The sequence below is a fragment of the Myotis lucifugus genome, unplaced genomic scaffold, assembly GCF_000147115.1.
Source record: "Myotis lucifugus unplaced genomic scaffold, Myoluc2.0 scaffold_0, whole genome shotgun sequence".
In the NCBI taxonomy this organism is placed as follows: domain Eukaryota; kingdom Metazoa; phylum Chordata; class Mammalia; order Chiroptera; family Vespertilionidae; genus Myotis; species Myotis lucifugus.
In genome coordinates, this window is record NW_005871048.1 from 1,578,271 (window position 1) to 1,605,734 (window position 27,464).

A 27,464-nucleotide genomic window follows, 5' to 3' on the forward strand; every position below is an offset into this window, starting at 1 on the left:
GAGAATACTGAAAAGCCATTAGATTTAACATTATGTTGATCACTAAGGAATTTTAGAGACATTATTATGGCATCCAAAATAAGATTTGAGTGAGTTAAGATGCAAAGGAAGTGGAAATAACAAGGGCATAGCAGACTTTCAAAAATCTTGGCTATTGTGAGATGGGGTGACAGCTATGAAGGGATGTAAGGTTGAGGAAAGGGTTTTTTTGTTTGTTTTATGTTGTTCCTCTTCCCCCAAGGAGAAATAAAGTTAGAGATCTAGAAAGACCCAGAGGACTAGTAGGATAAATAGAGGAGAAAAAGTGTATAGTTGATGGAGAAAATACCAAGTGAGAAAGAGAAGTCTTGATGGAAAGTAATGGGAGGTGGTTGGCCATAAAATAGAAAGGCATTTTTAACATCTGAGGATAGGCAAAGGTTGCTTAATGAAGATATAGATGGGAATATGTTTTGGAAGTTTAGCTGTGCGGATGATTTATGATCAGACCGTAAACTATGCAAGACATATTGATGAGTTGCACTCTCAAAACTCAGTTGAAGTTGATTTTAATACAAATGTTATAATTAAGAAAAATAAGATGATTTATAATAGTCATCTACATAATGAAGACTCAAATAAGAAATCGAATTGCAAACAAATCCACCAAGAATATTTTATTTTATTTCATTTTTCTAAAAATTTAAAAAACACACTTTCAGAGAGAGGAAGGGAGAACGAGCGAGAGAATCTTAGATTAGTTGACATGCAGGGCCCTTACTGGGGATCGAGCCTGCAACCTGGGCATGTGCCCTGACTAGGAACTAAACCCTGATCTCCTGGCTCATGGGTCAATGCTCAACCACTGAGCAACACTGGCCAGGCCCAAGAAGATTTAAAAAGAATCTTGTACATAAGACTGAGTTCGAACAAAGATTACAGGCTGGGAGGGAGTTGCTGATGTTCCAAAAAGGCTACATTCTCACCAGTAAGACTACCCTTAGACTTCAAGGACATCCTGTCCATCAACCAAAGGAAATGCCAGCAGCCAGCATAAGACGAATATTTGAGAGGGCAGAAGTCAAAGAGGAAGACATGCCTGAAAATATGATGCAAAGTAAGAGCTGAGAAAAGGGTTTTTGAAGCATTCACTGCAATTTGTTGTACCTAGTAATCTTGTCTATTTGTGTCAGCCTTTGGGATTTAAATAGAGATCACGCATCCTTATCCGGTTTATGCCTGCTGTCACAGCGATATTTCCTGTTTAGTGTTTGTCATACGGTGAGCCCAGATTCAGGCACACCTGGGTGAACATTAAAACTAAGAAAGGTCATGCTGGAGTTGAGTGAATATGTCAAGTTAGGATAGCTACAAATCTTAAAAATCAGATTGCCATGTCCATTGGTGCTTGCCCTAAGCCACTGCAGCCAATGCATTTTGCTTTAATCTAATTTGAACTTGATGTGCTTGATGTGATGAGCTTAGCTGTTCAGACTACAGTAAATTAGCTAAGGCTGAACTCTTGACCTGACGATAAAAATCTAATCACAGGAAAAATGCCTAAGAGGCTCAAGAACCCCTCAGACTGTAAACATTCTCAGTCTCCCAGTGGTTCCTAGGAGAGGAGCCAGTGCCCTAGAAAGAAGTTATTTGCAGCCACGAGTGATCAGGAAGGATTCTGTTAGCATTTTCCCCATCCTCTTTCCTTCTTAATCCTGGAAAACTAACTTATATTTTGAATATTATTTTTTTAAATATAAAATCAATGCAAAGTGCTCTATAGGCAGATTGGATTTTATACTTTCGCTCAATGATTCTCCAACGTTGGCATTAGAAACTCCCGGAGGGCTTGTTAAAACAGGGATTGCTGGGCCCTGCCCCCAGCGTTTGTTTCAGTAGGTCTGGAGTGGGGCCTGAGAACTGCATTTCTAATAAATTCCCAGGTGGTGCTGCCACTGCTGGTCCAGAACCACTTGCTACAGGTAGCTGCTCAAAACACCCTCTTCCTCGTGCAGCACCTGAGAAGCCCTGATTCCTTCTTCCCCCACCTCACTGCTTCCTCGAATCAATGAAAATTCAAGTCTGCACTGAAATCTCAGATCACTCCTGATTAATCATGTGCTTTCAAGAGACTCTGACCCCTAAGGGCTTCTTGTGAGTATTAAGTGAGAACATAGTAAGTTACATGGCTACCAAGGTGCCTGATCAAAAACCCGCAAATCCTCTGGTTACCAACACAATGCCTGAAGGAGGCAGACGGATGGGAGCACATGAGAGCATCTCCCATCTTCGACGTGTGCTCACCTTGGACCCCTGAGCAGGCCAGAAAGAACTCATCTGCAGTCACTGAAGCAACATCTCTTTCATATCCTCAGACAATGGCAATTTTAACCATAATTGGCAATTTTAGAGATTACTTAACAAAATCACACACACAAGAAACCATTGCTCTCCTTAGCAGTTCTTAAATATTTTAGGTCCTGGGCTTACATATTTTAGGTCCTGAGCTTACTTTGAGAAACTGAGGAAAACTATGGGCATGTTTGTGGGGGCAGCAGTTAGAGATCTCCTAAGGGATCCATGTTCTCCAAATTCAGAACCTCTTGCTCTACGTGCTCAGGCTGATCCCTTCCTGATGAAAGAGCAGTTAGTTTCACGATTCTATCATATGAAGGCTACTTCTGAGAGGATTTCAGCATCAGGACGGGGCAGGCTCCTACTGACCTGCCATCGTCGCTGTCTTTACCTCAGCCTCTGCCTGTCCTCGAACTTGGCATCTGTATTACTTTTAGCGGTTGTGACAAAATACCACAAACTTCGTGACTTTAAACAACACACACTTACTATCCACAGTGCTGGAGGTCAGAAATCCTATCAGTGTCAGCAGAGCTGCATTCCCTCTGCAGACTCAGGAGGGAACTGGCTTCCTTTTTCAGCATCTGGAGGCCACTTGCTCTCTTCGGCCTCTGGCACCTGCCTCCATCCTCAAAGTCAGCAGCCTACCTTCTTCATAGCTCCCTGCTTTCCTCGTCATAACTCTGGCTTTTGTTCGTCTCCTGCTTTCCTCTTTCTCTTTGTAAGGGCTCCTGTATTTCATTGGGTCCACCTGGATAATCTAAGATAACCTCCATCTCAGTATCTTTAACTTAATTATATTGGTAAAGTCCCTTTGGTATTTAAGGGAACATAGTCACAGGTTCTGGGAATTAGAACATAGGGTGTGTGTGTACATTATTCTGTCTACTACAACGTCCATTTTACTATTTTTATCTAACACACACTAATGATCATCTTGGCTGATGATCATTAATTTTGATATCAGTCAAATGAAATTAATAGTAACTGTGGCTGTCAGTTAAAGCACCTTAAACTTACTTCTAACGTTTGGTAGCACTCTAATAGCCATGAATTGTGAAAAACTTCTAAAATAGTTATTTATACCCACACTAGAGGCCCGGTGCACGTGTGGGGTCTAGCCGGCCCGCCCTGGTGGGGGCTGATCGGGGGCCAGGCCGGCTGGGGTGAGGGGCTGCAGGAGGTTGGCCAGCCGGCCCCGCCCCCGATCAGGGTGGGGTAGCCGATTGGGGGTGGGCCAGCCAGAGGGAGAGTTGGCTGCCACCATGCATGTCATAGTGACCAGTCGTTTTGGTCATCTCGGTCATTCTGTCATTCTGGTTGCTTGGCTTTTATCTATCTATCTATCTATCTATCTATCTATCTATCTATCTATCTAGATATAGGTAGATAGATAGATAGATCTATAGATATAGATGATGATAATGTTGCTTCCAGTCCTCTAATGTAAAGCTTGCACACTATGGAAACATGGTCAAAGGACCCTATATTTTGGGACCAACTGAAAAAAGATAGAAAAAGAACAAATTAGTTCACCTTAAAAGAAATAGAAAGACATGATTTCACAGAAATATTGTAAAAAATAAAGTGCTATGGTTTTTTAGTTGACTCCTTGTTTAATATGAGTCTTTAAGATAATGCAATCTTAAGCTGAATTAATAGTAGTATAATTTTAGGAAATGAGATAACATTCATTCACTCAAAAGAGATTGTTTTTAAAGCATCTATGTGCCAGGTACTGTGCTAGACAATGGAAATACTTTCCACTTTGTACTGTTACTATGTCCTCATTTAAAAAACTAGGTTAATATAATATGGACAAAAAATGACATTATCCTATATAATAAAAGCATAATATGCAAATCGACCAAACTGTGGAACGACCGGTTGCTATGACACGCACTGACCTCCAGGGGGCTGATGCTCAATGCAGGAGCTGCCCCCTGGTGGTCAGTGCGCTCCCACAGGGGAAGCTCCACTCAGCCAGAAGCGGGGCTCATGGCTGGCAGGTGGTAAAAAGTGAGGGGTCCCAAACTGTGAGAGAGATGTCTGAAGCTGGCAGGCAGACATCCTCCAAGGGGTCCCGGACTGCGAGAGGGCACAGGCTGAGCTGAGGGACCCTGCCCCCCCTCCTCAGTGCATGAATCTTATGCACCGGGCCTCTAGTCATTATAGAAAAAGGTCCAACCTTTAAATTCAATAAAATCTTTGTACAACAGTGTTTCCCCTGAATTATTGTATCTGATTACACTGATTTATTAGCAAAAAACTCATTTAAAATTATTTATTGCTGTCTAGGTCATGATATTAAGGTGTTTTTTTATTGTCTGAAGTTTTACATCATGATATTAAGGTTTTAAAGTAGCTGCTTTTCAAAATGTTCACTCGAACATCACCAGCTGCAACATTTGAAAAATGTTTATTTTTTCTTTTACTTTTGCTTATATTCCACCTGAACATTTCTCACGAACTACGATCATGTATAGATCTTACATTCTGTTATTATTTTAAACTAAACTTAGTATGTTGCAACTTTAAACCACAATAAGAGTAATAAATAGATACTATAAAAATTTTAAAACAATTATTATGTAGATAATACTCTAAATTGTCTCACCCTTTTCCACAGACTCAAATCCCTGTTTCATTATTTATATTTCAGATACACATATTATTAAAATCCTGAATTGATACATACGTAGGCAGATGCTATTTATGTTAAAAGTTTTATGACTAACTTCATTCCTCTCCATCAGCAAAGGAAGCATTGAAGAAGGTGGGAAAACATGAGTGAATGTGTCAGACCACAGCCTCATGAGTCCTCAGCCATTTTGGTCACTACACACCGGCATCTGCTGTGACTCCCATCATCCCCTCAGCAGTGGCGCTCAGTAGCAGCGGAGTCTTCCTCCTCCCCAATGTCAAAGCTTTTTGTTCCAGTTCTTTCATGACAAGGATGCCCCTCCAAAAGGCATGGAGGAATACTTGGCTGTGTTCCCAAGCCCTGCTGGCAAAAGAAGAATTCTCTCATGTTATCTCAGACCCTTTTTGCTTAGACATGCAATAGGCAGTTCCTACCCACACTGCACCATGTTGGGTACAGGGGTCCTTGAAGTCTTGTTGCCTCCCAGGGCTTTACTTGAACTGGGGTTCAGACCCCCCATCAGGTTTCTGTGAAGGTTTCTATTGTTCTTCTCTTTCCTGGTATTTGGTCTCAGACATCAGCCAGGGCACAGAGCCCATTCTCTGGGAATCATACCAATACTCTTTTGTATTTGCCCTCCACCCACCTTCCAGTCTGGAAAACTTGGATATTATCTTCAGAAAGAATAAACAGTGTCTGACTGCAGTTGCAGCATACACGTCTGAAGCTCAGAAGCTGAGCACTGACTTCGTTCTCTGTTTTGTTATAACTAACAGGCCAACTCTGAGGTAATGGCTGCCTCTTGCCCCAGCTGGTTGAGAGGGTAGTGAGGAGGGAAGGGAGAGGGGTGAAAGGGTGGTTACTGGGATAACTAGGAGGTGGATACAATGCAGCCTTGGTCTCAAACTCATAAGGACAAGGGCAGAACACATGTGAGAGTGAATATTTGGAGGGGAAGCTCTTAAATTATGCGGCATTCTTAAAATTAGATGAATTGTGGGGTGAAAATGGCTCTCCTTGAGAAGAATAGCATTAAAGAGTTAAATCCAGGCTAGAATAGAAACTCAGGTGAGAGAGACAAAAAGTGCCAGTTAAGTAACCATTTTTTAAATGTATGTGTAATTTTATTTATTGTAATTTTTCTTTTCTTTTTTTTGTTGTTGTTACTCCTCACCTGAGGATATTTTTTCCATTGATTTTCAGAGAGTGGAATATGGGGGGTGGGGTAGGGAGAGAAATATCTATATGAGAGAGACACATCTATTGGCTGATTCCCCGCAATGCCCCCAAATGGGGCCTGGGATCCAACCTGCAACCCTTCTGTGCACGGGCCAATGCTCCAACCACTGAGCACACTGGCCAGGTCTGTAATTTTTCTTGATATAAGTTAAATTTAAATTTTTTAAAATGCTGTGAGCAATGAAATGTGCTGGGGGAGAAAAGAATCACTCACGTTTTTACAGCCTGTTCTCTTCCAGTCACATGGTGCTTGCAAAATTTTACCTTAGGGAAAAGTAAAACAAAACACAAACCCAGAGAACGTGTCCTCATCATACTCTCCCCTTGTTATTGAAGACTTCCCATTGTAAACCTAAGATGCTGCCAAATAGTATGAGAGGGAGTTTTCTGTCTCTTTTTTTCTTAAGTTGATATTTTTATATTGTTACTAAAGAATTGTGTTTTTGCTAGAAAATGATTCATTTGACTACAAAACCCCATTTGATCTAAATGTCTTTTCATGTTTTCATATAGCACACAATTAGGTCATAATAGCTTCAAGTATGTCTTCTTTTTGGATTTAAAGAGGCTAGGAAGTTATTTTAATGCAAATAATAAACAATGAATCAATCATAGACTTTTTAAAAGTTTAATGGTTGGCTTATCAATCATCAAATATTTGAGTAATGCAGGATTAACAGGAGTAGTTTTTTTAAATGAAGATTTATTTATTTTCATTTTAAAATTTTTTATGGAATTTATTGGGGTGACATTGGTTAATAAAATTCTATAGGTTTCAGGTGTACAGCTCAATTATATGTCATCTGTACATGAACAGGAGTAATTTTGATCATTATCTGTGACATAAACAGATTAGTTCCTATTTCTCCCTTATTGGTTTTCTTGACAACATAAAAAAATAATTGCTTTTTTGTGTGTAAACTCAGTCTAGTAGAAATTTGTTCATTATGTTATTGCTTTTTTGGCATAAGCTTTCAGGTATCATCTTCAATATTTTAGCTTGTTTGCATGAGAATATAATATGTGGTCTCAATACTACAACCCTTAATATATATGGAGAATTTAATTTTTTCACTAAATCATTGACAATTTATAAAACGAAAATGGCATTTTTTTTTGACTCAGATGTCCACTTCAGATAATAGTATGCTCAAGAAATAGCACAAAAAAGAGCTACGGTGGAAGAGATAGTGAATGAGTTACCTATTTCCTTTCCCAAATCTGGAAATGTGCTTTCATTGTCTTTTCCTTATTCAGAATTTTGGCTTCTTGATTTAATTTGACATTTAATCTATGTACACGATTCAACTCAAATCCTTCTAGAGCAGTGGTTCTCAACCTTCCTAATGCCGCGACCCTTTAATACAGTTCCTCATGTTGTGGTGACCCCCAATTTTCATTGTGACAAATTGAACATAATTAAAGCATAGTGATTAATCACAAAACAATATGTAATTATATATGTGTTTTCCGATGGTCTTAGGCAACTCCTGTGAAAGGGTCGTTCGACCCCCCAAAGGGGTCTCGACCCACAGGTTGAGAACCGCTGTTCTAGCGATAGAAGCATTGCTGTATGGTTACCATCTGTGTACTCTGTCCTATTTCAACAGTGAGGCGACAGGGTTGAAAGTGTGAATGGGTTATCCAGTCAAAATACCCGACCTTGTGGACAGTGCTGGCTCCTCCTCCTCAGATTACTCTAGGAAGCCGCCATCACCTTCGTCCCCAGCCTCGTACAAGAGACAAAGGGCTCTCGAGGCCAGGGCGCATAACAATCATTTGTGCAGCTTTTGATATTCAGATTCTCAAGTGCTTCCTAGCTCTAACTGAATCAGAAACTCTGGATGTGAGCCTGGGAGCTTGCATTTTTAACAACTCACCCAGGATTCTGAACGCTGGCTATGTATTATAGCCTGTTTTTTAAATTCTCATTCTTTAACTATCCCTGCTGCCCAGACTTTCCTCCGGACTCTTTTGGAACCCAAGTATGTACATACTAAATTCCCTATAAATCCTTAGTGTCATATCAAACCCATCTGCCAATATCTGCCTCATTGGAAACCTGGCTCTCCCTAGAGGGGACCCTTTTCCCTTTGGTCCACTAAAGCAGAGGCTGGAAACTCTCATGTACCCCAAATATTGTGGTCCGGAGGTTGTGCACCTGTACCTCATGGTCCCTTCTGTATTATGCTTCCTTGTCCTGTGATCTTGCTTTAACGTCCTCAAATCTCGGTGCCTCCACCTCAACCTCTGAAGACTGTAAAGGCTTCCTTCTCTTTCCAGTTCATGTCATCAGTCAATACCCATCTCCAACTGATTTCTCAGTTATTCTCCACTACATCATAACTTCTCCTGTCTTCCATTCCTCACCCGCCCCACTACATTCAGCTGATGGCTCTCCTCATACTTGAGAACCTGTAAGTCACCAGATGGAAACACCGGATTCGTGCACCGGTGGGGTCCCTCGGCCTGGCCTGCAGGGATCGGGCCGAAACGGGCTCTCCGACATCCCCCAAGGGGTCCTGGATTGCAAGAGGGTGCAGGCCCAGGCTGAGGGACCACACCAGTGCACTATATTGGGGCGGGGGGGGGGGGGGGACCGCAGGAGGGCTCCAGGGCGTGTCAGGCCCATCTCGCTCAGTCCCAATCCCATCCACTGGACCCCAGCAGCAAGCTAACCTACTGGTCGGAGTGTCTGCCCCCTGGTGGTCAGTGCGCATCATAGTGACTGGTCCCTTTTCTCTTTTGCATTTAACCTCTCCTCACTACTAGATTATTTTCCTCAGCAAGTAAATAGGCTCTGATATTTTCCATACTTAAAAATACTTCCCTTTTCTATAACTAGACAAGGTGATTTTAAAGTTTGTGTGGAAAAATAAAAAGGCAAAAATATCTAAGATAACTTTGAAAAAGGAAGAGCTATGAGGTTAAAACATACTATAAACTCTCAGCAATTAAAGCCATGTAATTGGTTCATAAATAAACAGATAGACCAATGGAAAATGATCCAAAGGTTAAAACAAAGAGAGTAATTTAGTAAACAATAAAAGTGACATCAGAGAACAAAGATAACATTTTAAATAAATGGCCTTGAGATAACAAAATTACCACCTGGGAAAGATACAGTTAAATTAATACTGCCCATGACATACGAGGATAACATCTAGATACATGAACTATTTTAATGTAAAAAAATCCCCATAAGAACACTGAAAGGAAATATAAACCAATTTCTTTATAATACCAAAGAGGCTAAAGCCTTTCCTGCTTAAATAAAAATTCACAAACCAAAGAGGAAAGATAAAAATATTTGACTATATAAAAGAAGGAAAGGAAGGAAAAGAAAGAAAAGAAAATTTTAAAAAGTTAGAATGGAAGAGAAAGAGAGAGGAGACAGAGAAAGCAGGTGGAAAAAAGGAGGGGAGAGAAGGGGGAAGGAGGAGAGGAGAGGAAGGGAAAGGAGAGGAGAAGAGAAGAAAATTTCTGCTTGGGGAAAAAACTATAAAATAAATTAAAAATGAAAAAGGTGGGGAGAGAATATTTGCACTCACATCACAGATAAGGGATAGTCTCTTAAATAAAGATCTCTTATGAAACACACGTAAGACAGTAAAGAAAAGACAATGGTAATAAGCACAAATAGTTCAGAGAAAATAATTCAAGTTTATAAAAATGTCCAACTTTATTCATAACAAGAGAAACACATATTAAAAGTACACTTAGCTTCTATTTTCACTTATCAGATTGGCAAGATTCAAGTTTCACAACAGTTGGCAAGGGAATAGGGAAACAGGCCCTCTTATATTGCTGGTGAGAATGTAACATTATGTAACCCCACAGGAATCAGTTTAGCTCTATCTACTAGTATCTACATTACAGAAACAGGCCCGGCCATCTCATTTCTGGGAACTTATTCAACAGATGCACCTGGACAGTTGCCGGAAGAAATATTTGCAAGGTCATGGATTGGGGCACTGTCTGTAGCAGCACAATATTGGAAACAACCCAAGAGTGTGTTGATAGGGGGCTACTGAAAGTGATACATGCAGCAAGAACTACTATAAAAACTAGGAAGCTCTCCATATACACTATTAAATGGGACACTTCAGGTACAGAATAGTATTTTATATGCTTAAAATATGCACAGAAATGAAAACATGTACTCATACTTACTATATCTTCACAAAGAAACGCTGAAAGTTTCCCCAAGAAATGAATAAAGTAAAAAGTGTTCATCAAGGATAGGAGACAAGTCAGGATGCAACCAAGACTTATCAATGTATCTTTTCATCTTGTCTTATTTATATGTTACTTTATTTAAATCAAGATGGTTTGCGTAAAACAAAATATAAATAAAATATTTAAATTCTCTCTTTACTCTACATTTGCCTCAAGGTTTTTATTTCTCTGTCCCTGTTAATGCAAAATTTCATAAAAGAATTATCTCCACTTGCTCACCCATCACTCACTCTTCAACCTGCTGGATTCGCTCTTGCTGCCTCCCCACCAGTCAAAAACTACTCTTGCTGAGGTCATTAATAACATCCATTTTGACAAAGCCAGGCAACACTTTCTGACCTCATCATTCTACACACTGACTGTCCTTGATGGGTCTGTGACACTATGGTGCTCATTTTCCTCCTATTTCTCTGATCACTCCTGTTTCCACTTCTCCCTGAGATCTCACTGTAGTTTTCCTCACGCTGGTCCTAGGCTCTCTGGGCTGGTCACAGGTCATCTTCTATCCTGCTACTAGAAGTTCTCTTCAAACTCCTTAACTCTAAATATCATATTTATACAGCACCAACATTTTATCTCTGACGCAGACCACCCACTGAACTCTAGAATCACATATTCACAAGGTCAGGTATATGCTTGGCTATCGGTGGCTATCTCGGTGTTAACCTGGGCAAAGCAGAACTGATTCCCACTACCCTCACCACCCAAATACTTATTGTTCCCCCAGTTACCTTCATTTCAGTGAATAAAATCACTACCCACTTAGTTGTTTAAATAGAAACCTAAGAGGTAATTCGCTTCCTTTCTCTTAACTCCTTATCCAATCTAGTATTAAATCTAGTCAATTATACTTAGAGACTATATCTTGAATCTGTATGCTTGTGTTTTTTCTTTATCACTACTCCAATTTTATCTCTCGCCTGCACCACAATAACAGTGTATCAATCAGGGTTCTCCAAAGAAACAGAATCAATAAGATTATCTACCTTTAAAGGAATTGGCTCATACGATTGAAAGGGCTGGCAAGTCAGAAATCTCTAGGGTAAGCTATGAAATACATTCACAGCAACATCTGGACTAGTGTTTGCCCAAACAACTAGACACACCACAGGCTACCCAAGATGACACATAGAACTCACCAAAACGAGTAATTCTAATTAGTTTATTTCCACATTAACCTCATTTCCCAATCTGATTCCCACACAACAGTTGGCATAATCCTTCTAACCGTGTCTTTTCCATTGCTTCCATTGCTTCTCATTGCACTTGAAATAAAATCCAAACACTTTGCCTACAGGTTCATCTTCCAGTCGAGTTTTCTCCTCTGCATGTACTACGCTCCAGCCACTTGGAGTACTGGCCTCCTCTGTTCACCCAGCATGCCAAATTCTTTCCTATGCTAGGGCCTCTGCATATACTTCTCAGATGTGATACGTATTTGTGGAGGAATAAATAACAAATAATCCCCTCCTATGGGAGATAGCTCACTTTGTTAAGAGAGTCATTCTCGTGGTTCCAACTTGAAGCAAACACTGGAGCCTGGTGCTTCTTGACTGAGAGCAGTACAGTTGTGCTCACTGCACTGTCCTTGTAGGACGTTTCCCATTTAGCCACTCACAACCTGCCACGCTCAGTGCCCGCTCTGCCTCTGATCTTGGTGTCAATACCTGCTATTCTAGTCCAGTGATGGCGAACCTATGACACACGTGTCAGAGGTGACACGCAAACTCATTTTTTTGGTTGATTTTTCTTGGGTAAATGGCATTTAAATATATAAAATAAATATCAAAAATATAAATCTTTGTTTTACTATGGTTGCAAATATCAAAAAATTTCTATATGTGACACGGCACCAGAGTTAAGTTAGGGTTTTTCAAAATGCTGACACGCCGAGCTCAAAAGGTTCGCCATCACTGTCTAGTCTATTCTTTTCATGTATTATTAGTGGTTTCTACAGCTCTATTGGATTTTATTGTGAATTTGATCCCATTTATATATCTTCAAAAATCCCCCAATCCTTTGGACTTACCTGTTTTCCTGCTTTGAAGTTTTATATTTCTTCTACCATTTTAATGTGAGCTTAAGATGAGGAAGATGGGAGTGCATGCATTTAGTCGGTCAGGTTCCTTTGACTGTAAATTTATCATTCAAAACATCAGAACAGAACCTCAAAACATATTAATGAAGATGATTTTATTGAATTACAGGACAGGGCACATAAAAATTAAATATTTGAGTACTTTAAGAAATTATTCAAAACTAGAAACTTTAAATGTTAAAAAGTACATTTTTAGTAAGTATCTAGACAATAGCTACTTATTTGTTATTTAAGAGTTTTGTGATTAAGGCAAATATTTAGTTATGCACTGAATCCCCATATAGGTAAAAAAGATAATTAATTAAATTTTGTTATTAAAGCAAATTAAAGTTCTTAATTAAAGAAACGCTATTGCATAATAAGGAAATACCGCACACGCTTAATGAATGTCAGTTCCTTTCCTCCATTTCATGCTGAAGAACCACATACTCTCCTCTCACCTCTCCTAAGGAAGCATTTGAAAACGCTGTTAAAGTTTGATCTCACCCAACATTATTTGATCATAAAGCTCTTTGGTCAATGGAACGTAAGTTTTTTTCAAGTTATCCATGAAGTAAAGTGGATCAGAAATTTTCAATGGACTGAATCCTTCTTGCACCAACTGAAACTTCTTTGGTTTGAATGTCCCTGTTGTTTCCATCTTTTCCTATAGAGCAATTACCGGGATCAGTGGAATCATTTAAGATTATACATAACACAAAAGTAACATGGTTAACAATGCAGACTACAAGAGTTACAACATTTTCATACCCAATGGCCATCTTTATTTACCACTAATAATTTAACATTAGAAATTAAAAAATTGGCCTCTACACATTTAAATCGTTAGCTTAATTTAGCTGTGAACTTTATTCAACATATAAAAATTATGAGCATAGTCAGTAACTGATTACAACGGATTATAAATATGTCTACGACACATAGGTTTATCTCTTCAGTTCAATGTCAATACAGTATTATGTACAGAGAATGCTATTAAACACGAAGATAAAGGTTGTAAAAGACAGGTATCTATTCCGTAAGGCAGATTACTATAAGAACCAGGGGGAGTAAAGAATGATCTATAACTCGAGTTTCCAAGCTATACACTGAGGTGCATTGTGGTACCTAAATGAATTTCTAGGGTCTCCACGGAATATTTTAAATTTTCAAAATAAACCCAGTGACATCTGTCAGTCACCACTTGGAAACAACTAGCTCAATATTAGTTTGTGTTACATTCATTTCTGAAATGTCATGTCTTTGTGAAACAGAGTTTTCAGTGGAGCTGTGATAAAAAGCAAATCCAAATTAATGTATAACATGGAATTAGGCTGGGCTTGTTCAGTCCAATCTAATTCCAAAGTTTGAAGAGTTGTGCAGTACCAAACGTACACATCTTTATTTCTGTGGTTATTTGAAAATGAAATAAAAGTATTTTTCTTTCAATTTATATGCATTATTTTTTCAAATGGCAACTAATTTGTTAGACCCAAATACTTACTAATTTGTTTTGGCCTAACCACTGAATAAATGAATGTTTAGGTACTTGTTTTGGGTCAAGAGTGTCATAAAATAATTACTGAGACACTAAAGATACCATGAATCTAGAAAGTTTAAGAAGCTCTGCTTTAAGAGATTTAAAGGAGATATGAGTGAATCACTTTAACTTTCTGTCGCTAAAGCTCTCATGTACCTGGGGCCTCTGACTCAGGTATGTGGAGTTTATAAGAAGCTCTGCTTGCCCTAGCTGGTTTGGTTCAGTGGACAGAGCATCAGCCTGTGGACTGAAGGGTCCGGGTTCGATTCCAGTCAAGGGTACATGTCCAGGTTGCGGGCTCAATCCTCAGTAGGGGCCGTGCAGGAGGCAGTCAATCAATGATTCTCTCTCATCATTGATGTTTCTCTCTCTCTCCCTTCCTCTCTGAAGTCAATAAAAATATATATTTTAAAAAAAAGAAGAAGCTCTGCTTTAAGGGATTTAAAGGAGATATGAGTGAATCTCTGTGGCACTTTCAAGCATGGAAAAGCATCCTTGTTTTAAATCAGATGACATGTAGAGGTCCATATAAAGTTCTATGAGTAACTTGGTCTCTTTGATTTATACTTCTAAATTCAACTTCTCTTTGAACCTCCTTCCCTGCTCTCATGCCTTCTCTCCCCTTTCCTACCCAACACTGTCATCTCAGAATCTCTGATTACTTCCTAAGGATACATTTCTGCGAATAAAATTACTAAGGCAAAATATATGCAAATTCTAATAGTCTGATCACATATTTAGCAAATTATTTCCTAGAGAGGTTATAACAATTTGTGTTTCAGAATGAAAGGACCAATTTAATTTCTTCCCAGCCATATTAAATAATAAAACATTTAAATTTTTTTTTTGTAAATTTATTGGCAGAATTCTTTTAAAATTTGTGCGAAACAGATTTTTTTGATTTTTTTTATTTTTTTAAAAATATATTTTATTGATTTTTTACAGAGAGGAAGGGAGAGAGATAGAGAGTTAGAAACATCGATGAGAGAGAAACATCGATCAGCCGCCTCCTGCACATCTCCCACTGGGGATGTGCCCGCAACCCAGGTACATGCCCTTGACCGGAATCGAACCTGGGACCTTTCAGTCCGCAGGCCGACGCTCTATCCACTGAGCCAAACCGGTTTCGGCGCGAAACAGATTTTTAATAATATAATTGTTTTATTCATTTTGTCAGAAGTAACTTATTCTTTTGCTTATATCAGATAATTCATTTATTAAATAAATATTTTGACAACTAAGTGTCATGCATTATTCTAACTATAGGAAATACTGTAATAAACATTACAGTCATGGCCCAAGTACTTTTAGGTGCTTAATGATGCTAAAATATTTTCTAAATTTGTATAACACTGATTTAGTCTTCTAGAGTAGTCCTATGCCAAAATACTTCTTCTGTTTAATAACAATGAATTTAAGTCGTCCCAGGAGAAAATGTTTAAAATATTATGATTTATCAACTTCCTACTTCATTAAAATACATTGTTTCTAGTGGAATAGGGAGGGCAGGAGGGAGCTGGGTGTGGACATAAAAGGACCACAATTGAAATTGTTCATATCCTGACTGTGGTCATTGATGCATAAAGCTACACAGCTAATAAAAGTGTATGGAACTGAAGACTGAAGGGGTTAAGAACAAGCCTCCCAAAGGTATGCCACTTTGGCATGTGAATTATTTTGAAGGCAAATGAGACCCTGAGGATTCATGAGAAACTTTTACCTCTCCCTTAAAGAACTTAAATTAGGGGCCTTGCCCATGATAAGTTATCACCAGAAATAACATTTTATGACCTATCTATATGGCAGGGAAAATTTCTAATTACTGAACGCCTGCTCTTCTTGTCCTGAAAACGACCTTCTTCCTCTGTGAAGCCCCAATGCACCTTACCTCATCCTTAGCTCAGTATGCCACCCGTACCTCATTTTAACTTTCTGTCGCTAAAGCTCTCATGTACGTGGGGCCTCTGACTCTCGCAGGTATGTGGGGTTCCCAGATGTATGTATGTATAAAATTTGGTTATTTTCTCTTGGTAATCTGTCTCATGTCAATTTAATTATTAGATCAGCTGGAAGAACCTAGGCTAGAGGAACATTTCTTCCTCCCCTATAACACACACACACACACACACACACACACACACACACACACACGCACACACACGCCCGCGCGCACACGCACACCAGTACAAGTAAAACAGAAAAGTTTAAAAAGATGGGCAAATTGTATCAATGTCAATATCAGTTTTGAAAAATGTTACCATAGGAGGAAACCAAGTAAACAGTACACAGGATCTTTTCTGTATTATTTCTTACAACTGCAAGTGAATCTACAAGTATCTAAAAATTTTTTCAATTAAAAATGTGTTATTTCTGCTTCATATTTACTTACCTTTAGTATTTCAGGTGATATGAAAATAATCTGAGATGATGTATGTAAAAGCTCTTAAAAGAAAAATATGTAAATGAAATATGTATTTATGACAGGTCAGATGATATGTCCCATTGGCCAAGCATTGACTTGACCATAAGGATTGCTCAGCAATTGCTTTAAAAATAAATATGACCCCATCTCTCACCCTATTAGAAATATAATATCAATATGATAAATGTACCCGGAAAAATTCCATGATTGGATGTTGAGAGATAATGAGTACTAGCTTTGGGAAATTTCATTTAAAGCACAATATTAAGTAGATGAATGGCTGATGAAATGAGCAAGCAAAATTACCCAGTAGCTGAATAAATGTGTTTTTATTTTTATTGTGTTTTAGTCTAGTTACCTAACAAGAGAAAAAGCCCATTTCTCAAAACAAATAAATGCAGAATTCCTCCAAAATATGAAATCCCAGAGGGGTTTTGTGGCATTCCTTATAGCCAAGTCATTGCTTGGCCAGTGGGACATATCATCTGAACTGTCATAAATACGTATTTCATTTACATGATATTTTGGACAGAATGAGGACAAAGATTAAAAGCAAAATTGCTTAAAGCCAATTCCCTTTATGTTCTGTACACCTCCTATAGACACCTTGATGTCAGCTTGGTGGAACCCCATTTTAGGCACATAGCACTAAATGTCCTCAGAAGGCACGTGTAAAATGTGGTTTTCGGCTTGTCACTGTCTCTGGGACCATCATTTTTGCTCTGAGATCTTGACTAAACAGGGAGGGAGCAATTCTACAATTAGGACAAAGACAAAGACATCCTAACATTTCATCATGCTCCCCTTCTATAATTAGGTGTCAAATATGGCATAAATTAACATGCCACGGCTTTTCATTGCTCTTCAAATTCTCTAATATAAATAAAATGCACATATGAGCTAAAAGATAAAATGTTATTTTATAATTAATCTCCTGAATTTCTGGTTTTAAATTTAATGGGTAAGTAAAATTACCTGAATTCTTAAAAATCGTGGGCAGGCATAAGCTGGTAGGAATGTTACAACTTGTTCATAAACTTTTTCCAAGTCTAAAGACTTATTTGGTTTTAAAGTAATAGAGGCCATTCCTGTTTTTCCTTCACAATCTGAAAAAGAAGTTTGAAATAGAGTCCATTTACAAGTACTAGGTGCATTTTAAAAATAGTCCTGTTGATTGCATACTAATTGTTGTAAAGGGAGACATTACATTTATTGCAGCAATGACAATGCGGCAGTGACGTAAATGAATGGGTCCTTCCCTGAGCATATGATCTACTCCCCAGAAATAATTTAGGAACAAGGAAGGGCAGAGTCTAATCCTAAATAGCTACACTACAATAATGAAATAGATGGAATGGAAAACACCATACATGACACATAATTTGCATCTTACCACCACTAATATAAAATATTAAGAAGAAATATGTATTAAGAAGAGAAATGTCCGTAATAAGCATCAATGCAAAAAATAGAGGGCATGTCTTTATTTAGAGGCTGGTATTGTCCTAACTAAATCCGCATATCGCTTCTGCGTATCATGCCACCCAGAGATATTTCCAGGGGACTGGAGTCTCCGCAGCATTACTCCAGCACCCAGTGGCTGGCTATTAGAGTAAACACCCCTTCCTCTGCTCCCCTGTCCACACTCTCACCCCCACCCCTACATCTCCATGCACTTACAAACATTAGTTAGACAATACTGTCATTAGTTAAAAAAAAAAGACAGTGAAGAGTCTTGTGATTACAAGGTGGTCACTTTTATTTGCCATTTCCACCATCATGATACAACCCTCACATGCATATTTATAAAGATAAGTGAGGCCAAACAATTTAAAAATAATTTTTGAAAGGTTCAACTTAACTACAAGTCAGTGTTCTTAAACATTTAAACTAAAACACGTTTCTGTTTAGTGGCATGTATAAACTCCAGTCTCAAAGAGAAAAATAATAGACTATTGAAAAGCAGTGAGTCACTGACCAGAGTGTTTGAGGTCTGCTTAAAAATAAACACATATATTAAAATTCAATGGGGAGAAAATCAACCCATACTAAAATAAAAAGCAAAAATCATAAAAATTTCAATGGGTACTTTTTCCTTGAGGTGGCCATGAAATTGGTTAGCTTGCTCTAGGGCAGTGGTCGGCAAACTCATTCGTCAACAGAGCCAAATATCAACAGTACGACGACTGAAATTTCTTTGAGAGCCAAATTTTTTAAACTTAAACTATATAGGTAGATACATTGTTATTAACTTAATTAGGGTACTCCTAAGGCTTAGGAAGAGCCACACTCAAGGGGCCAAAGAGCCGCATGTGGCTCGCGAGCCGCAGTTTGCCGACCACGGCCCTAGGGCATTGTTTGCCATGACAAGACTGAGATAACTAATCTCTCTCTCTCTCTCTCTCTCTCTATATATATATATATATATATATATATATATATATATATATAAAATTAGTAAGAAATGTTGAATTGCAAAACTAAAGAAAGTTGGCAATTCTCTCTGAGAATCCTTCCCAAGCCCAAAATATATTCATACCTGGCACTGCCACACCATACACGTTTGACTCTTGTATGAAATCCAACATTCCAATAATATCAGCAACCTCTGTGGTTGCAATGTTTTCTCCTTTCCATCTAAATAAAAAACAAGTTTCAGTTAGTACATCTACATTTGAAGAATTAGGTACCCAGTTTTAGTTTTAGTGCCTTGCACTTGGCTCTGTGCAAGCACCTAGTAACGGAAAATAATGGCAGTTTTCAAAACAAAATACATATTCTAAGGAAGCACTTTGTTGATAACTCAACAAAATCCAGTATCTATTTTTCAGTTAAAATTACTTTATGTCTCATTGGTATAAGTTGCTTACTGTAAAATGTTTTTTATAATATGTCATAAAAATAAAATCATGATAATCCTTCTTATTTTGTAATACAATAACAGTTAAGTAGAAAATGTCCCCTATCTCTAATGACAGATAGAAAAAACTGAAAGGAAAGCTATACTTAGTTGTCTTTCACTGTACTGAACCCTTTTGATTTCTAGGGATTAATCCATTTGGCTCTTTCAGTGCATATGAATAGATATTTTACTCTAATTAAAATAAATTTTAATTGATTTCAGGGAGGAAGGGAGAGGTGGAGATAGATAGAAACATCAATGATGGAGAGAATAATTGATCCTGCATGCCCCACACTGGGGATTGAGCCCACACCTGGGCATGTGCCCTGACCAGGAATCAAACCATGACCTCCAGGTTCAGAGGTTGACGTTCAACTACTAAATCATGCCAGCAGGGCTTAAAATAATTTTAAATAGAGTGAGCTCCTAACTTGGTACAAGAAAGTGAGGAAGTATAATTCATTTATTCATTCAAGCAATTTTTGAATGTCTATTGTCTGTCCTCACTGTTCTATAGTCATTGATTAGGAAAGTAAAATAAAGTCATAAGCCTAAAATAATCTTAAGTATTAAGAAAGAAAATCTAGAAAGGGAAATGTTGCTGTTTCATTATCTTTATCACTAGGTCAAGAAGTAGACCATATTTGACCAAATTGGTTTTAACCCTACCATTTAGACTTCAGATCTGTGTACCTGTTTGATATTCTAAGAAAAAGGAGCTTACTAATTTGGACCAAATGGATTTGTTAAAATAATTATAAAAATTGACATCAAAATTTTACTTATATTTCCATCTAGAAACAGATGGCTGGTAGATTTTTAAATGGGGAGACATGATTGAGTCTGCCCTGAAGGTCAAGGGCCTGTGGTCTATAATGCTTCCCTAGAGTCCTGCTCAGAGCACAGTTCATAGTCAGAACAGGCAGTGTAACCGCGGATGTCTCATACCTGAAAGTGTCTCCAATACGGTCATGAAAATAGAGGAAATTCTCATGATCTTGGACCATTAAGTCTCCTGTGTTAAAGTAAACATCTCCCTTCTTGAAAACATCACATAACAATTTCTTTTCAGTGTGCTTTTTATTCCCAACATAACCAAAGAAGGGATTCTTTTCATTCACTCGAGAAATGAGAAGTCCAGGTTCTCCTGTGAGAGAAAGGCATCTTTAGTGATTGGATTACAACGATTATTATACACACCATGCACGCACCTAATTTACATCTGACCAACACAACTTGTGTTGCCTATCTTCCTTTCCTCTGAACTTATTTTATTATATTTAACATCATTTACTCTGGGTGCTCCGAGTACAACCAGCACATCTTTTCATGGACTGCCACAAATGCAAATTAGTTTGGGAAAACTAACAAAAAGGAAATGGAATGTGAAGAAAATATATTAAATTTATTTTACATCTTCGCTAGATAGAACAGTGGCTACTTTTCTTTTGGATTATGCAGATTTTACCACTGCTAATAATGGAAATTCTATAAATAATAACCATAATAATAATTTTAAAAAGGCGATGATAACAGTAATTAATATTTACTGGGCACTTACTATGTAGTAAGCCTCATAGCCCTTATTATGTAGCAAGCCCCAACACTGCCATTTTGTTTATTCTTCACAGAAATGCTTTGAAATTGATAATTATAATCCCTATTTCACAGGGAAGAAACTAGGGACCAAAAGAGTAACGTCATTTGCCAGAGTCCAACAGATAGAAAGGAATGAACCTAGTACTCAAATTCAAGTCTCAATGATTTTTGCAACAAGGTTTTTGTATAATACTATCATTGATATAATTAATATGTTATTAGAAGTTTAGGAAAATGTTTTATTCCTCTGGTATGTTAGTCTGGAAATCCTCGATGGGCAAGAGATGAAACAGGAAATGTATTAGTTTACTTTAGACACATTATCAAAAATAATTTTTCAATAACATTTATTCAAATGAATCCAGATTTTGGCCAGCAATCTGCAAGGGGAAAAACTACTTCCGAGAGAAGGGTGGACGACAAGGGAGAGCAGCAATCACTGCCCCGGACGATTTCAAGGCTATTGGTGACTGGCTTTGCCCCTTGTGAAGCGAGTGAACGTCTTTGTGATGCGTTAAATGGGTTATATTCCAGCTTTTTTTTTTTTTTTTAAACTTTCTGTTCAACTGTCAATTACTCCTACTCCTTCTGGGCATTCTGGCTTCTAAAGACACACAAACCAGTGGCCACACAAGCCTGCCTTGCTGCAGCAGAGGCCCCTCATGGTCACTGTCATTACCAACCCCAGCGTCACCATCACCATCATTATCATCGTCATAATCAACTTCATTATTACACTTACTGAGCAATTTCTGGGTACCAGTCACTATTCTGAACACTTTACATATGTATCCCACTGGATTCTCATCACAAACCTGCAAGACAGGCCCTCCTATAATCTTCATTTTACAGTTGAAAAAACGGAGGAAGAAAAAGTAATTTGCCCAGTGTCACACGCAGCCAACTGTGGGGGTTGGAATTTTTAACCAGGACACCCTGACTCCAAAGCCTCTTCTCACTGCATATCCCACCAGGCTGCATTCCCTATAATTCAGAATTTTCAAGCCTCACATTCCCCTCAAATTTTATGTTGTTTTTTCTTTTTCAGGACACAAGTGACAGTTTCTTCTCTAGAAATCAATTATTGCAAATGCTTGAAAGGTCATAGTGTATTTTTATCTGTCATTTACAGGCAATTTATGCAAGACACAATGCCTTAATGGGAAAATAAACTATTTAGTAACCTTTAATTAGAACTGCAAAATAGTCATAAGCAGTTCTGGGATTCAAGTTCCAATATCAGATACTACTGTAATTGTAAAAAAAAAAAAAAAAAAAAAAAAAAGTAAAAAAGAAACCACATACTAAATAGCAAGGTGTGTTGAAATGAAGTTCCTTAGAAATGACTTTTCTTTTGAATACTATCTATAGAGTTCAATTAGGGAAAGATATTTGATAAATATCCTCAGGCTTGAAATTCAGAGGATTGGGAAATCTTGTTTTTTAATAGATAAGATTTGTATTTTTTTCCTATACTTTCAGCTGCCAGGAAAAACAAAACAAAAATCAGTTTTGCAGCATTTACCTCCACATCTGAAGTAAAGATTTAAAGGAAATCATCTCTGAAATGTAGTTTAAACATATTCTGAGGCAGGAAAATGTAAGTTTGGCCTGATTTATTCAGTCTGGTCTGCTAAACAATTTTAAGTGCACATCTCTACATTTAATTTTCTAGACTGATGATATGCAGCAGAAAGTTAATTGGGGCACTTGCTTTCATTAAAATTTCTAACTAAAGCCCTAGCTGGTTAGAGCCCTAGCTGGATAGAGCACCGGCCTGTGGAATGAAGGGTCCCGGGTTTGATTCCCGGTCAAGGACACATACTTCGGTTGCAGGTTTGATCCCCATCCCTGGTCGGGGCATTGGCAGGAGGCAATCAATTGACGTCTCTCTCTCACATTGATGTTTCTCTCTCTCCCCCTCCTTCCCATTCTCTCTAAAAATCAATGGAAAAATATCCTCTGGTGAGGATAAAAAAAACCCCAAAAATTTCTAACTAAAAATTATAAGAAAGTCTACCTTGGTGGAGGAGGAGGAGTGAAAGGGAGAAGAGAAGGGTGACAAGCTGCATGCCTGGCCCTCTGCAGGGCTTTGCATACATCATCTCAAATAATTGTCAACAATAACCTCACGAAATGAGTATTGTCACCTCTACTCTACATATGGAAAAAATGAGACTCAGACAGGTTGGGTGACCTTCCCAAAGCAGTACAGTTTCTAAATGTGAAAGCCCAGATTTAAATTAAAGTCTGCCCGATTCTCCACTACACCTAGAATGTTAAATTAAGTCATTCATTTTAATGTTGGTGATAAAGGACATTGGACATATGCCACTGTCGCAAAGCAGAAGTAAATGGTGGATTAAGAAAAATATGAAGCCAACAGTAATCCCTTTAAAATTTTAATAATTTAGCATCTGAGAGATTCATTTGTGGCATCTAACATCTAATAATTAAACCATTCTACCGACACTGAAATTCCAGTTAAGTCATATTACCTGTTAGAAATAATCATTCTTTCTTTTCTAAATTTAAATTTAAAAGAAAATTCAGAAACCTTGCCTGAGGTGACATCTTCAAATATAAGAATCTTACCTTTTTTTACATGACTACACCAGCCCTGTTCATTTCTAATGGGCTCGTCTTTCTGGAAATCATACTTTATCAAGTCAAAAGTGAAAAAAAGCTGCAAAAACAAAATCAAACGAAAACAAGATCTAGTTATTTGTGCAGTGATATCTGTGGGTAGAAGATTTTATATTCAATTGAAACAGTGAATTATGTGGATTTATTAAAACACGGACTCTTTACTGATGCAAAATTAAATATTTGAACATCAAAATTGAAGGTATTAGTAAACAGACTCATGTGCTGGCATTTACTTTCATTTCTTTCTTGTTGCCCATTACACCTTGGCAAACATGACTAATTTTAATCCTGAATGAGAGAATGCAAGCGATCCCTGCACCCAACTACATACTCGACTACCTACAGGGAAGAGGACCACTTCCTTGCCTTCTCTTTTTTGCAGTCATTCAAAACATCCCTTGAAGGAGAAAGTTTCAATAGAACTAAAATGTAAACTATGTGAATATAAGGAGTGTATTGTCTATTTTTAATTTACAGTCCCTTGAAAAGGGACCAGGTGCCTAGAAAGTACTTGTTATCTGACACTTACTTTGACCTTTCCCCAGGCCTTTTACCTAACGTCCCTAATGCAACACTCAATACTTCCGTGCACTACTGTGGTGTGAGACGGGAAATTAGTTGGAACGTCCTGATCACATTGGGTATCAAGCTTATTGGACATCTTTCCTTGTCCCCAAATATTTCCAGCTGCCTTCCTCCTGAAATGGCCATTATTACCATGTCATGCCAATTCATAGATCCACTAAAATCTGACCCGGGAGAGAGAATTACAGATAGGCTCAATCCAAACCCCCTCACTTTATAGTTAAGAAAATTGAGGTTTTTCCTGATTAATTAAATAAGCAATCTTATTAAGCTGAACTAGAAAATAGTAAACTAAAATAGAGGAAATAAAAAGAAGTGAGAAAAAATAGGAAGAAAGGACAAATAGGAGAGAAAGAGAAAAAGGAGGAGGACTAGAAGGAGGTGAGAAATGAACAAATCCTATATAATAAAAGGCTAATATGCAAGTAGACCGAATGACCAGAGCCACTGCTTGCACCCGCTACCGGTGCCCGACACGGGTCCCGATCACTAATATTGACTTAGTGTACGCCAGCCACTGTGCTAAGGATTTAAGAGCAGTTTTTAATTTAATCGTTAAATCACCCTATAAAGTAGAAATTAGCTTTATCCGATTTTAAGATGAGGTCCAATGAGAGAGGTTGCAAAGCAAAACATATTGTTATTCCAGACATAAAGATTCTTTATTAAAATGCAAGCTTGCATCTTGTTGGTCTTTGTCTGTAATTGAGTAACAGGATATTGGCCACTTGCCTAATGACTGGTAAGAAGAACGATTCCAGAAGGTCCAGAACTGCATTTATCAATTTGGCCAAATAAGAACAGAGCCCTGATCATTATCCAATCTCTTCTCTCCTGTTTTAATATGCTTTCTATTTTGAAAAATTTGCCCAGCAACTGGTGTTATCAGCTTTAGTGTTATTTCTTTTAAATTAATTTGGCAACTCCCTGCATGGGTGACATTCACTCCACACCAAATCACCGTTCAGTGTGCCTGTTGTCAGATACAGGGGACTTGATGGTCAGAAATCGGGTAATTTCATGATACAAATGAAATTAAAATATATCACAGCATCTTCTAGAAGTCGCCAGGATCAGAGCATTAAGTCTCAGCCAGAGGGATTTCTATATTTCCCTTGCCTTCAAGAGGTTCCACACTGTTACAAAAAATGGCTGTTATAACACAAATAAAAAATAGATGCCACACTTTACTTCCTAAGTAAATATGCACATGTACATTTTCACCCTATACTATGTGTATCCTTTGCTTTTTCTGCCTCAGCATAGCCAAAGGTTCTTTAATTTACGTTTGATATTTTCACCAGGATATATTTTTCAGATGATCATTCTGTACCATATCCCTGGAATAAAATGTGCTCTTTTGCTAATGATTCAAATCTTTATTTTAAGGAAGTTTTCTTCAATTAGGTTTCAAATAATTATTATCTCTTTGATCTATTTTTTTTTCTGCAGGAACACCAGTTAAGCATATATCAAGTCATTGTCTGTTTTCAAAATCTATTTTGTTAATTTGTTTTATATTATTACGAGAGGCCCTGGGGCACAGGATTCGTGCACTGGTGGGGGGCATGGCCTGCGGGGATCGGCTCGCTGTGGGAGTGCTGCTCATCCCGGTCTGCTGAACGGCTGTGGACCTGCCCTCTGAGGGGTTGCTCCCTGGTCCGGCATCTTCCGTGGAGCTGGAGCACTCACCTCTCCAGGGGACCCGGTTGGGGCCGGGCCCAGGGACAACAGCACTGAGAGGCGGCATAGTAAGCCTCAGTCCTGCGGCCATGAACCCGCCTCCCAGCCTCCAGGGTCAGTTCTGGGAGCCCAGTGGCAGCGCTGCATGGCTTGTGGGGTGTCCGGAGGAGGCAGCAGGAAGCGAAGAGGAGGAGCCTGGGGTGAGGAGGCGATGATTGCAGCCTGGGTTCCTGCCTGTTGGCCCCGGGTTCGCAGGGGGAGCAGCCACTCATCCTGGTCAGCCAAGCGGCACCTCCCACTGTGGTAGTGCACTGACCACCAGGGAACAGTTCCTGCATTGAGCGTCAGTTCGCGTCATTAGCGACTGGTGGGCTGGTCGTTCGCCGTTGGATTGCTAGGCTTTTATTATATAGGATATGAATACTCTTTTTATTGTTTGTGTGACCCCTTAATCCCATTCATCTTGCTCCCTAACGATGTTTACAGTCCTGTTTATTTTTAAGTCCTTTAATGTGGTGTTAATCTCTGTAATAGTTTCATTTTTTTCTTTATTGATTTTTTTTTTTTTAGCTGAGCATGCCTATTTTCCAACTCCTTTTGTTAATTTATGTTTTCCTTGCAATTTCCTCTTCTTTAAGCTCTTATTTTTAAGGAGAATATTAATGCAATTTTTGAACCTATGGAAAATTATTTTTCTAAAATTTTCCTGGCCATTTTGTTTCATATAAATTTTGGGAGAGTTTGTTCTAGGTCTGTAAAATATTCTGTTGGTATTTTAATGGGGATTGCATTGAATCTATAGATTGCTTTGGGTAGTATGGACATTTTAATGATGTTGATTCTACTAATCCATGAACACGGTATATTCTTCCACTTGTTTATATCTTTCTCTATCTCTTTTTTTCAATGTCTTGTAGTTTTCTGTGTACATATCTTTTACCTCATTAATTAAGTTTGTTCCTAGGTATCTTAACTTTTTTGTTGGAATGGTAAATGGGATTGTTTTTTTAGTTTCTCTTTCTGTGAGTTCATTTTTGGTTCCGGCCATTTTGGAGGACTTATTATTTTGATGTCCATATTTTTTTCAGCTGCCTTTTAATTTAGATTCATTCCCCATCTCCTTTTCAAGTTTTATTTCCTCTAGGGATTTCATGTTTGTTCCTTCCCCAGGTGTAGAAAAGAAGGCAGTCCATAACTTTTACTTGGGTTTTTTCTTAAATGAGTTGTCACCAAATTTTTTATATTGTTTGCTTTGGGAGCATATATGGGACACATATCCCTTTAGTCTTATGCATTTAAATAGTAGGTATAGCACACAAGAAGGGCATTTGGGAAATAGGTGTTGTTGCTTTCTTTTTCCTTCACTTATGAAATCCTATCTCCATTGAGAGGCTTATTTCTCTCTGAGAGACACTTATCAAATCTCTCCACACAATTATGAAAGAGTTACTGGTCCAATTTTTTCTGATTGCCTGCTATGTAACAAAACAATATGTGAATGAAGTGATAAAAGACAGAACTCATATGATATTAGGTACTTTTTTTTTCATT

At 38.2% G+C, this 27,464-nt stretch overlaps 1 protein-coding gene across 5 annotated transcripts in view; it reads right to left on the reverse strand.

Moving 5' to 3' along the window:
- Positions 1-12,632: 12,632 nt before the first annotated feature.
- Positions 12,633-27,464, reverse strand: part of SLC27A6 (solute carrier family 27 member 6) — a 51,395-nt gene continuing 36,563 nt past the window's right edge. For 3 of the 5 annotated variants that reach the window (XM_006081067.3, XM_023763578.1, XM_023763643.1), the window contains 5 exons: positions 23,592-23,682; positions 20,346-20,544; positions 19,035-19,132; positions 17,471-17,601; positions 12,633-13,200 (listed from right to left, as the gene is read on the reverse strand). In XM_006081067.3, the coding sequence (XP_006081129.1) occupies positions 13,024-13,200; positions 17,471-17,601; positions 19,035-19,132; positions 20,346-20,544; positions 23,592-23,682 (696 nt within the window). In that variant the 3' untranslated portion in view covers positions 12,633-13,023. The remainder of the gene's footprint in view (positions 13,201-17,470; positions 17,602-19,034; positions 19,133-20,345; positions 20,545-23,591; positions 23,683-27,464) is intronic. The other 2 variants (XM_023763683.1, XM_023763720.1) reach the window with 2 other exon arrangements.